Consider the following 13,422-nt stretch of genomic DNA (forward strand, 5'->3'; position numbering starts at 1 on the left):
CCTTAATGTGCATTTTGGAGCTTCAAAATTCTGGTCACCATTCACTTGCATTGTATGGATTTTTCTAAATATCTTTGTGTTCTGCATAAGAAAGAAAGTCATACACATCTGGGATGGCATGAGGGTGAGTAAATTATGAGAGAATTAAAATTTTTGGTTGAACAATCCCTTTAACGACATTTTTCAGTAGCTTTCAGTAGCTATGCTATTGTCACAATAGCTTTTGCAGTAACACGCTACATTTTCTTAAGAGTAGCGCCTTAAAATGCTACATTTGTCACACTGTACTGTGAATGCAGCAGTTGATCCGATGGCATAAACAAATGCGCTCTCCTAAATCATCCTCTTTCTCATGTCATGCTGGTAATAGCAAATAAAATAGGGTTTTCTGGTTTTATTAGTGTATATTAAGTATAAATGTATGTTCAGTTTAATGTTCAGTTTAATCTTTGTTTAACTCTTGCAAAACGTTCTATTCCACGGGACCTCATATGTGTCTGTAATTACGTGAGGTTAAGTAAATAATGGTAATTATGTCATTATGTTTTTGTTTTTTTGGGCGTTGCATAAATAATGGAACATCCTAGATTTAATGATGGTGGTGAGCTGGTGACTATAACATTAAAACATAATAAAGTTCTCACATGGAAGTTTATGGCCATTTAAGGAATTAAATATGTACAACTGCATTGAAATACATGGCCTCTCACTCCCACATGGCGAACCGGATTTGCCTTGTGTTTACGCTCTGTTGGGGTGAAGAAGGTGGGAGGATGGGGAGTGGTGAGTGATTCCCATGAAATACAGGCCAGAATTGGCATGTCACGTGAATGGCTGGCTGCAGCGAGCGCAGCAGGCTCAACTGCCAGGTCACCTGGCTGCTATGTCCGAAACAGAAGGCAACTGCTAGTTGCTGCCTATTCAGTCAAGGTCTTAAAGGGGTAGCTCATCCAAAAAAGAAAATTCTGTCATCATTTGCTCACCCTCATGATGCTAAAACCCAATATTTACTTGCTGTCCTCCACAGAACACAAAAGGAGATGTTAGGCAGAATGACAGACTCAGTCACCATTCATTTTCATTTTCTGAGGCTGTCAGTCTTAAACATTCTGCTTAAAATCTCCTTGGTGTTCCACGGAGGAAAGAAGGTGATTTGGGTTTGGAACAACATGAAGGTGAGTAAATAATGACAGAAGTTTCATTTTTGGGTCAATTATAATTTTTTGAAAAAAGGCAACAACTGTCACAAGCTAGTGACAGATGTATTAAACTACTGTCATGTAACCTGGCAGCTAAGGCTACTGTCAGCCCTGGAAAGCTTGAACTGCCTCTCTGGCAGAATGTGGAATGCTTGTGCGTGGGAGTGGAGCACTAGAAAAGGCGTAGCGCATTTCACTGCATGGAACAGCACGCGTGGCAGAGCCTAGAAATTCGCTTTAATATCTGAAGAAGAGGTCTTTAGGAATGAGACTCCCCTCGTGTTTTGAGGCAGAATTGAAGAGCCTACCTCCAGCAAATGACTTTTTATTGCTCTTCGTCGGTAAGATATGTATTTCCTTGGGGTTTGTTTTGATTCAAGTAGTTTTGGTTATAGGGCAAGTAAGGGGGCGTTCACACGAGATAGGTTATTGCGCTTACGAAAACAGCACCGTATGGGTCTCAGACGTGTTTGAACTGATTTTAACTTAACATGCCGTCTCCAAAACGCAACGCTTATGGCGTGAGATGCAACGCAAGGTTGAAAGGCGTCCGTCTAACGCATATGTGCAATTGTGCATATAACCGCAATTAAAACATAGCACCCCAATAAGGGACCGTTCACAGCTAACACGCACATATGCTCTGTTTTTCAGTGCGCCGCGTTTTCTTGACGCCGTGCCAAGTTCAAAAGAACTTCAGATTCTAATAACGCGTCTCGAGACACCTGCGTTCTGTTATGTTCGTTGCGTCTAGACTTTGTAGCGCAAGAATGCGTTCGGTCTGAATGGTAACTTGGAACGACGCAAGAAAAACGCACCGCTTGTAGCGTGGCACGCGACGCAAGGTTAAAAGACCGTCCGTTTGACGCATATAGACCAACAAATAAAAACTAGCGCTGATGGAACACTGAACAACTCGTAATGGATGCGTGTTTGATTATAGAAATGTATTTTTTTCATGCAGGCTTTAAGTGTTTCTTAATGTTTGTAAATAACATTATAAGCGCATTGTCATTTGTAGCGCTTCACATTCTAGGGAGCTCTTTTACCGCGTCTTTCCTGTATTTACGACCAATGAGGATTGTGCAGCTTATGTTGTTGTTGAGGTTACCATGGTGATGAGTCTGATTTCTTTTTTCTTTTCCACTAGGCTCCTTGGAGACAGCGCGTGACCCAGCGGGAGCACCGGTGACATTGGCCATAACCTCGGGAGCTACAGACGAGCCGCCTCTAGCAGCCGTGACGGGAAGTCCGGCACAAAACGGCGAGAACAGGCCGCCTCAAGCCATAGTAAAGCCGCACGTCCTTACGCATGTAATCGAGGGCTTCGTTATCCAAGAGGGGGCTGAGCCATTCCCCGTGAGTATAATCCAATTTCCCATTATATTTAAGGGATGAATTTCACAACATGTCCTAATCATATTTGAAAGTAATTATATTTTCAATAAAACGTATTATTGGTAGCAATAGTATTTTCGTTATTTTGTTATTTGTGGTATTATATTCATGACAGATAATACATATTATTTATTTGATTATTGTTCTTATTATTAGTTGTTTATATAATATAGCATATTTCTTTTTTTTTTCTTTTTTTTTTTTTAACAGTAATTAGAATATATGTATGTATATATACACTCACCTAAAGGATTATTAGGAACACCTGTTCAATTTCTCATTAATGCTATTATCTAATCAACCAATCACATGGCAGTTGCTTCAATGCATTTAGGGGTGTGGTCCTGGTCAAGACAATCTCCTGAACTCCAAACTGAATGTCAGAATGGGAAAGAAAGGTGATTTAAGCAATTTTGAGCATGGCATGGTTGTTGGTGCCAGACGGGCCGGTCTGAGTATTTCACAATCTGCTCAGTTACTGGGATTTTTACGCACAACCATTTCTAGGGTTTACAAAGAATGGTGTGAAAAGGAAAAACATCCAGTATGCGGCAGTCCTGTGGGCTGAAAATGCCTTGTTGATGCTAGAGGTCAGAGGAGAATGGGCCGACTGATTCAAGCTGATAGAAGAGCAACTTTGCCTGAAATAACCACTCGTTACAACCGAGGTATGCAGCAAAGCATTTGTGAAGCCACAACACGCACAACCTTGAGGCGGGTGGACTACAACAGCAGAAGACCCCACCGGGTACCACTCATCTCCACTACAAATAGGAAAAAGAGGCTACAATTTGCAAGAGCTCACCAAAATTGGACAGTTGAAGACTGGAAAAATGTTGCCTGGTCTGATGAGTCTCGATTTCTGTTGAGACATTCAGATGGTAGAGTCAGAATTTTGCGTAAACAGAATGAGAACATGGATCCATCATGCCTTGTTACCACTGTGCAGGCTGGTGGTGTAATGGTGTGGGGGATGTTTTCTTGGCACACTTTAGGCCCCTTAGTGCCAATTGGGCATCGTTTAAATGCCACGGCCTACCTGAGCATTGTTTCTGACCATGTCCATCCCTTTATGGCCACCATGTACCCATCCTCTGATGGCTACTTCCAGCAGGATAATGCACCATGTCACAAAGCTCGAATCATTTCCAGTTGGTTTCTTGAACATGACAATGAGTTCACTGTACTAAAATGGCCCCCACAGTCACCAGATCTCAACCCAATAGAGCATCTTTGGGATGTGGTGGAACGGGAGCTTCGTGCCCTGGATGTGCATCCCACAAATCTCCATCAACTGCAAGATGCTATCCTATCAATATGGGCCAACATTTCTAAAGAATGCTTTCAGCACCTTGTTGAATCAATGCCACGTAGAATTAAGGCAGTTCTGAAGGCGAAAGGGGGTCAAACACAGTATTAGTTTGGTGTTCCTAATAATCCTTTAGGTGAGTGTATATATCTCACAAGTGCAGTAAAAATTTATTATATATATATATATATATATATATATATATATATATAGATATATATATATATATATATATATATATATACTGTGCATTCAGAAAGTATTCAGACTCCTTCATTATTTTCACATTTTATGTTCCAGCCTTATGCTAAAATGCTTTAATATATATATATATATATATATATATATATATATATATATATATATATATATATATATATATTATTTTTTTTTTTTTTTTTTCCCCACATCAATCTACACTCCATACCTCATAATGACAAAGCAAAAATCTGATTTTTGCAAATTTATTAAAAAGAAACATCTGAAATATCACATTGATATAAGTTTTCAGGCCCTTTGCTATGACACTTGAAATTTAGCTCTGGTGCATCCCATTTGTCTGGATAATCTTTGAGATGTTTCTACACTTTGATTGGATTCCTGTGGTAAATTCCATTGATTGAACAGTCAAAAATGTGGGTGCATCGATTAAATTCAAATAGATTAAAGAAAACAAAAAAGGATTCCTTTAAGCCACACACTTGTCTATATAAGGTCTCACTGCTGTAAATGCGTATCAGAGCAAAAACCGAGCCATGAGGTCAAAATAACTGCCTGCAGAGCTCAGAGACAGGATTGTGTCGAGGCAAAGATCTGGGGAAGTCTACAAAAATTTTTTGGCTGCATTGAAAGTTCCCAAGAGCACAGTGGCCTCCATAATTCTTAAATGGAAGGAGTTTGGAACAACTAGGACTCTTCCTAGAGCTGGCCATCCAGCAAAACTGAGCAATCGGGGTAGAAGGGCCTTGGTAAGAGAGGTGACCAAGAACCTGATGCTCCAGAGATCATGTTTGGAGATGGGAGAAACTTGCAGCAGGACAAACATCACTGCAACACTCCACCGATCTGGGCTTTATGGCAGAGTAGCCAGACGGAAGCCTCTCCTCAGTGTAAGACACAAAATAGCACCTAAAAGACTGTGAGAAACAAGATTCTCTGGTCTGATGAAATGAAAATTGAACTATTTGGCCTCAATATCAAGCATCATGTCTGGAGAAAACTAGGCACCCCTCATCACCTGCGCAATACCATCAGAAAAGTGAAGCATGGTGGTAGTAGCAAAATGCTGTGCGGGTGTTTTTCAGTGGCAGGGACTGGGGGACTGGTCAGGGATGAAGGAAAGCTGAACGCAGCAAAATACAGAGATATCCTTAATGCAAACCTGGTCCAGAGCACTCAGGACCTCAGACTGGGTAAAAGGTTCACCTTCCAACAGGACAATGACCCCAAGCACACTGCCAAGACAATGCAAGAGTTGTTTAGGGACAACTCTGTGAATGTCCTTGAGTGGCCCAGCCAGGGCCCAGACTTGAACTCAGTTGAACATCTCTGGAGAGACCTGAAAATGTTGTCCACTGACGGTCCCCAGCTAACCTGACAGAGTTTGAGAGGATCTGCAGAGAAGAAGGCAGAAAATCCCCAAATCCAGGTGCGCAAAGCTTGTCGCATCATACCCAAAAAGACTTTAGGCTGTAATCCTTGCCAAAGGTTCTTCAATTAAGTACTGAGTTGATGGTCTGAATACTTATGTCAATGTGATTATTCAGTTTTTTGTTTTTAATAAATTTGCAAAGTTATCAAAAATCTGGTTGTTGCTTTGTCATTATGAGGTATGGAGTGTAGATTGATGTGAAAATATAACAATTTGATATATATATATATACTGTATATGATTTTAAGGTGAAATATGACCCTGACATGTTCTTGATCTGCTTTGTGATATTCACCCTAGACATGCTATCCACTACGGATGGTTTTATATAATAGAAAAAATTGTGCTAATGAGTTTCAGCATTGAGCATCAAGCAAAACTGATAAAAATATTGTCTGTTGCTCAACTCAACTGAACCAAACCAAGTACAAGGCCTCCACTTACAGTTAACATCACTGACATCAATATGTCTGCTGTACTCTCAGGTGGAGAGGCCTCCGGTTCAGGCAGACAGCCCCAAGAAACCAGACATGCAGCTTCCCTCAGATCCAGAGAAAACAGCCAGCAGTAATTCCCTCAGTGCCACTAACTCAGACACTGAAGAAATTGTACAAGGTGCTTTCAGTAAATCCAAACACATATTGCAGCCTGCGGTTCTTGTTCCACAATGCAAGACTGTTATACTGTACAAGTGTCATAAAATTGTGAAAGATGTTTGCACATAGAGACGGCTGAAAACATGTATTGTTAGAAACAAAGGAAAGTTATGTTGTACTCTAGTGACAAGAGATGACTGGAATTGCATGTTTGTGAACTTTGGAACAATGAATTGTGTAATCAAGGTGTGACAGTAAATACATTCTTGATGTATGTTTCTTCACCGTTCTGGAGATTACAAGCAAAAGCATTCAAATCAGTCATAAATCAGTTTTAAAATGTAATTTCTTCAACAGATATGAGGGTTCAAGAGGAATCTGATGAGCCCAAGCTTACCTGTGAACTCTGTGGATGGGTCGATTTCGCCTATAAGTTCAAAAGGTCCAAAAGGTTTTGTTCCATGGTGTGTGCAAAAAGGTAAAAGAATCTGAAAATAGGAGTTTAATAGTGTTTTCATTTATGGTTATGGTACTTTACATTTGTTCCACCATGAAAATGAAAATAAAATGGCATTTACAACTAGTGGTCGAACGAAATATCGCCAAGGCCGAATTTCTGTTTTGTTTTTATTATGGGCATCTTGAGGGCGCTGAGAATCGCCTGCTTGCACGTGAAGCGGCTGAGACATGTAAACGACCAGCCATGGTTCGTTTAGTTGTTCCGTGCCATTGTGTTAATAAGTGTGCAACACGATGTCATTTAAACGGTCCTCATATTAGAGCAACGGCACACGCATTTGATCTCATAATGTTAAAGTGCTTGCCTGTTTCATTCTCCCTCTCTCTCTTCAACAGTTCCCTGTAACTTTTAACTGTTTTGTCTAATGATAAAAAGGCAAATATCAATAAAACTAATATCATATACCATCTGCAAATATGTGCAAATCTCGTTTAAACAGATGTAATAAACAAACCTCACACAATTTGAGCCTTTCCAGCATCCTGTGGAGTGCTCATTTATTGACCTCTAAAGCATGTATTCTATCAGTCTCTCCTCATCAGATCCCTGTCAATTTGAACCTACTTTTCTAATGATAAAAGGCAAATATCAATAAAACTTCTATTATATACCATCTGCAATTATGCAGATAACTCATTTAAAAGTAATCCATGAACCTCATGAAAATCGTTTTCTTCACGTCGAGCACTCTTCTATTATCTTCCTCTGAAGTGCGTATTCCATCAACCAAGCAGGCATTCCTTGCCGTTTAAACTGTCAGGAGATTGTTGCTCGCGACTAGAACCACACAAGCACGTGAGCTCAACTTAAAAGTAAAAGCGCCTCACATGCGCTATAATTTTAAATGACTTATTCACTATGCAATGTATGTGCAATTGGTTTGATTCTGTATTTTTTGATAAAATTTGATTGTTAATGCGCAAGCCAAAGGCGACTGTGGCAAGGAACTCAAAACTCCATAGGATGAGGGGAGAACAGGCTCACCTGGGGGAGCCAGTTCCCCTCTGGCTATACAACATGAATATAATGGCAATATTAGAAATCATTGTGTAATACAAGACGTGATTTATTTGAGTGAACCGAGAAGAAGTTGATAGGCAATGTTTAAAACTAAAGGATATTGCTTGAACTGTAAGATTGAAAGACTATGTGCTACCAAGAGTTGACAAATAATATACGTTTTGTGATGCTCAGAAAATCTTTGTCTATTGTAACATCACTCATCATCAGGTACAATGTTGGTTGCACGAAGCGGATTGGTCTATTCCACCCAGACAGATCTAAAACAGCCAATCGGTGGAGGAGGAGATCTCAAAGTCACAGAGGCAGGGAGGCCAAGAAGCAGGTGATCAGATGCTTTGCATTGTAGTGCACAATTTAACCACATTAACCACTTTTTTTTAATCCAAAGTTTTGTTCTCTCTCCAGAGGCTCTCTGTATCTCAGCAGTCTCAAGGAGAATCTGTGTCCTCACCACTTCAATCTCAGCCGAGTCATGGAGAATCCAGCCCCTGTTCGGACATCTCCAGTTATGAGGAGGCAACTTCCCCGCTCTCTGCAGCAAGTTCTGGATTAATCGGATCTCAAGTTGTAGTGTCTGCAAATGATCAGGAAGAACTTCCTCTCCTCAGTCAGCACTTCCTGCCGTGTGACCCCACCAAATGGAATGTTCAAGAGGTGTTTGAGTTCATACGCTCTTTGCCCGGTAAGTGGTCATTGTCGTGAATAGAGCGCAACAGTCAGGTTCCGGAAGGAAAATCCCATAAATTCTCTCCATTTGCAAATCTATTTTGAATGACAACTAATCAAATTTTAAAGACAGACTTACCGTGAACTAAGAGGTTGTTAATCGACGGTATATACTTCTTTTGAAGCATTAGTCTGCAATAATTCAGCTTAATTTGTTCAAAAATTGTGTTTAATAGTGGAATTCCTGGAGAAGAACTACACTACCCATGGGGAGTGTAATCAGAGAATCGTGGTATACAAACCAGAGAAAAAAGTTCCACATTGACCGCCCACTTCCACAACGCACTGCGAATGTCACAATGGAGTCGGTCTATTATTTCTAAATATGTCGCTATAAACTTAAAATGTAATTTTCAATGCTTCATGGGATTGTAGTTCATTCCCTCATTTAAGATGGTAAGTACACAGTCTTGTACCTTTTGTATTTTTGTCTGATTTCAAATGCTTTTTTGTTTCAAATCAGTTTGTAATGTTGTGAATGATTCACTTCAGAGCTGGCCGGTTTGGTTTATTGCTCTTTAACTCTTTAATGAAGGTTTTTTAAATGCCTATGGATGGCCTTAATGGGAAAAATACTTCAGCAACAAAGACAGCTGAATAAAGTTGATTTTGTGTGTCTTAAATTGTAAAACATTATTTGTCCAATATTTAAAAGTAATGGTAGACCAACATGGGTTTTTCAGTTGCCAATGCTGATATCTAGAGCTCTGGCTGAAAATTTAAACCACGGGTTTTCAAAGTCTTAAAAAGTAAGCCCCCCTTTGACAAAATTTATAAGACTGCACCCCTCTTCTTTTTTTTTTTTTTTTTTTTTGCGGATTTATATAAATACTATAATGTTGTGTATAGGCCTATACAATAACCTTAAATTCAGTCTGACATGCTGTAAATATTCCTATTAATCATATGAAACCATATTTTTCATATGTTTTTATAAAAAAAATACATGTTTGTCCTTATGACAATTGGATTATTTGTTTTTTTAGCATATAATTGTGATAAACTCGCATCTCTAGTCTCCGTCTCTATGTGGAACTGCACTTTTCACAAACACATCGACTGGATATCACGTTTAACTTATACACGGCTTTACTGTTGCGTGCGCGAGCATCAATAACGCGTGCAGATTAATGCCTTTGAAATGCCTTCATAATGATGACCATAATGATGAATACAATTATGAAACAGTAAAAAGGCTCATACATTTTTACATTGTTATTATTAACAATAATCAGCATTACCCATAATCAAAACTTTTTATGCTGCTTGTTTAAACTTATTTTGCAGCTTTGAAGATTTATGACAAGAACACGTGAAATGTTCACGCACTTACAAACACCAACAAGTGTTTGAAATAACATCCGACTTGGATGTGATGTGGATTCCGATCACAGAATGAAGCAGAATTACATTAATTATTGAGTTATATGTGATGCTTTCTCTTATGCATACTAATCACTTTCATACTAAATATACTTTATACTAAAAAAATACCAGAGACCGCTTAGACAAATGTCTCATGTGCTGAGAATGTGCTAACGTGCTAACCATAAAAATATAAATCATAAAAGTTTAAGAACCACTTCATGGTCAGAATGGCGACATTTTGAATCACGCTCGCGCCAGAGAATTATTGCACCTCGACCTGTAATTGGCCAAAATGCTCCATACGACTTTTCCGAGACCCTCTACTCTTCCCTGTGGAACACGGAAGCTTGACCTCTGATCCACTTTCTGTAGATCTGAATTTCTGCGGTTTGAATTTTAGAATATTGAATTTGCTGTTCTGAATTTCTTCTTCATCTTGAAAACTTGAAGCTGTATTTTTTAAAATGGGATATTTACAGTGTAAGAATTCAGAACCAAAAATGTGCTGTTTGAAAATACATATTTATAAAATTGTGCCATAAGAAAACCAATTCAATTTGGTAAAATATGAAATGTCCACGATTGGAGTTTAAAAAATTCTAATTCAAACCTATTTAAAATACAACCTAAAAATTTAATTAGGCAAAATCACACTTATAATTCAAATTCAAAAGTCTATAATTAAAATTTACACAATTCAAATTCAAATTGTTTTGGCATATTTCTGGCTCCATACAAGCGGAGATATTTCCACTCGCAAAAATGTATGCACGCTCGACATTTAACAGTATTATAACGCAATAGAACTACGGTCTATTAAGTTGAAATATAGCCTGTAAAGCGATCAATTTGAATTTTTCTTAACAGTAATCTATCTTTTGTCTCATGTTGTATTTTTAAAATGCTCTTCTATTTTTCTTTGCGTATCAGGTTATGTATGATATTTACAGAGCTAGAATATGTGACCTATTGTTGTGATTGTTGCAGGTTGTCAGGAGATTGCAGATGAGTTTCGTACCCAGGAGATTGACGGACAGGCCATGCTGTTACTAAAGGAAGACCACCTAATGAGTGCCATGAATATTAAATTAGGACCCGCCCTCAAGATCTTCGCTCGCATAAACATGCTTAAAGATTCCTAGCCTTGAAAGGCCGTTTATGTGTTTTTGTCTGGGTGTGTATATGGGTCTTCATGTCACCTATAATTGATTACAGCACTACAAATGCACTACAACGTTTAAAAAACAATAATAATTCAGTAAAACTTTCTTTGTACATATTGGGATCTAAAGCTCAAATCTGCACTTCCTCAAGACAAGAATAGAAGGACATTCAGCTGAAACAAAAATGACTTGATTACCTATGAATAATCACACAAATAATGACTTGTACCAAATGGAAGGCTTGAGTATTCCTTAAGCGTTATGGATCAGTGATTTGGAATAAAAATACAAAAATAAAATGAAATGTGCTACATCAACAAGTGACACGTCAAAACTATGCTTACTGGAACTCAGAACAAAACGTTGGATTTTGTAGGTATAACAACGCTGTAACCCAAACAGAACCAATCCCACATCTTGACACAGACACTATGAACTGTACAGTATATGATTGTTATTTTCAGGTATGATTTGTTGTTTTTGTAACATACCAGATGCTTTTGTGTACATATGTTTAAGTAAATTATTCTTACCTTTGTGTGTGAGTATTTGTAACAGAGTTGAACCACAACAAACTGGTTCTATTTCACGGTCTCATTTTCTTTGGGAAGACTTGAATGCAGAAGCACATATCTTCAAACCTGAAAACAGATACAAACTGTAGGAAGGGACTCTTGTTAATGACGCCTTATTCAGTGTGTGTCAGTGCAGACGCACTGATTTCTGCAAACCCTGGTTTTGAGATGCACATTAAGTATATTTAACTTGGATATTTGGAATGATTCTATGTAAAGTTTTAACAGTGCCCAGATTTGTCATTGTATGTTACTAGAGGATTGTGATAATTGTGTTTTTATGTTTAGTTAAATGCTTTGTGAAAATGCCTGTATTTATCAGATGAATGATATTTGTAATATAACATTTTTTAATGAAGGATTTTTGTGTCAACTAATTTTTCAAGGCAAATAAAAAAGGATTGTCTCAGCATGGATAACAAAATATCAAACCAAGTTGCATCTGCAAACTAGCTTTTCGCTGAACTAATGTCACTTTTCTATCAATTTTTGCAATTACGTTTTTAACTGACATTTGGCAGCCACATAGAGCCCTATTATATTAATTTGATAATTATACCTATTGTTTTATTATTTAAAATCTAACAAACTTATTTTGTGCAGTGTTGTGCTTGGCAACTATGCTTGTGCTCTCTAAAATTAATTGGCTCTTGGTTTGCAATTTTTGTTAACTAATGCAATGCTGTGCATACATTAAAGGAATAGTTCACCCATAAAGGAACATGATCTCATAATTTACTCCCTCTCAGTCCATCCCAGATGTGCATGACTTTCTTCTGCAGATCACAAACAGATTTTTTTTAAGAATATCTCAGCTCTGTTAATCCTCATAATGCAAGTGAATGGTGACCAAATCTTTGAAGTTCCAAAAAGCATATAAATGGCACACAAAAGTAATCCAATTCTTAAATCCATGTCGTCAGAAGCAATATAATAGTGTGGGTGAGAGACAGTGACGTCTTTGTGCCTTCCTACTAGTTGTCATACTCATGCCATCCCAGATGTGTATGGTTTCTTTCTTCAACAGAATACAAAGATTTTTAGAAGAATATCTCAGCTCTGTAGGTCCATACAATGCAAGAGAATGGTGATCAGGCATTTGTAGCTCCAAAAATCCCATAAAAGGAAACATAAAAAATCCATATGACTCCAGTGTTTAAATCCAGATCTTCAGAAGCAGTACAACAAGTGTGGTTGAAAAACAAAACAATTTTTAAGTCCTTTTTCACTCTAAATCTACACTTTAACTTTCACTGTAAAAACATTACCTTGTCTGCAAGTCACATGCTTACTGCAATAACAGCTTCATTGATTATAATAGGAGCGATCCAATGCTCCCAACCATTCCGTTCAGGAAATAATTGTGAGCATCTAAACTAAGATACATTTTCATCTCCTCTTTGGGTGCAGATTTGCTCAGTATTTACAAGATGTCTTGATAAGTCACTTGAGGTAAATGTTTGACGTTCTTTGAGAAAATTTGTTTACTCAGAATCATATTTAAAGGATCCGGTAATGACACTCATTTTATTTTGACAGTTCTGGGTTATAGACCTGTTTTGTGTGATGTCACTCTATGACCAAGCCACCATGTTTGTGACCAATTTTACATGTACCTTCATTGTGCTACACTGTGGGGTGTGACAAAAAAACTTCTTCAGTAGTTAAAAGCAGCTCCTACATTCATACAGATTGGATCATCACAGATGTTTTTAAATACTATGACTAAATCAGACCAGAAAACAACACAAAAACATTTGTACCTTCTGAATGAGAGATGTTTACAGTGATGTACCGGTGTGTGTGTGTGTGTGTGTACTCGCCAATCACACATCAGACTTGCTGGAATCATGGATAAAATATCTATATGAAAGTTCAATTTGCCAATATATGT

The 13,422-nt window shown here is 38.0% G+C and overlaps 1 protein-coding gene across 2 annotated transcripts in view; it reads left to right on the forward strand.

The window, feature by feature from the left end:
- Positions 1–12,235, forward strand: part of LOC127654403 (polyhomeotic-like protein 2) — a 43,798-nt gene extending 31,563 nt beyond the window's left edge. For both annotated transcript variants that reach the window (XM_052141560.1, XM_052141561.1), the window contains 6 exons: positions 2,350–2,558; positions 6,043–6,172; positions 6,511–6,631; positions 7,904–8,018; positions 8,102–8,378; positions 10,778–12,235. In XM_052141560.1, coding sequence (XP_051997520.1) covers positions 2,350–2,558; positions 6,043–6,172; positions 6,511–6,631; positions 7,904–8,018; positions 8,102–8,378; positions 10,778–10,932 — 1,007 coding nt within the window. In that variant the 3' untranslated portion in view covers positions 10,933–12,235. The remainder of the gene's footprint in view (positions 1–2,349; positions 2,559–6,042; positions 6,173–6,510; positions 6,632–7,903; positions 8,019–8,101; positions 8,379–10,777) is intronic.
- The last annotated feature ends 1,187 nt before the right edge of the window (positions 12,236–13,422 follow it).

The sequence above is a fragment of the Xyrauchen texanus genome, chromosome 13 (assembly GCF_025860055.1).
Source record: "Xyrauchen texanus isolate HMW12.3.18 chromosome 13, RBS_HiC_50CHRs, whole genome shotgun sequence".
In the NCBI taxonomy this organism is placed as follows: domain Eukaryota; kingdom Metazoa; phylum Chordata; class Actinopteri; order Cypriniformes; family Catostomidae; genus Xyrauchen; species Xyrauchen texanus.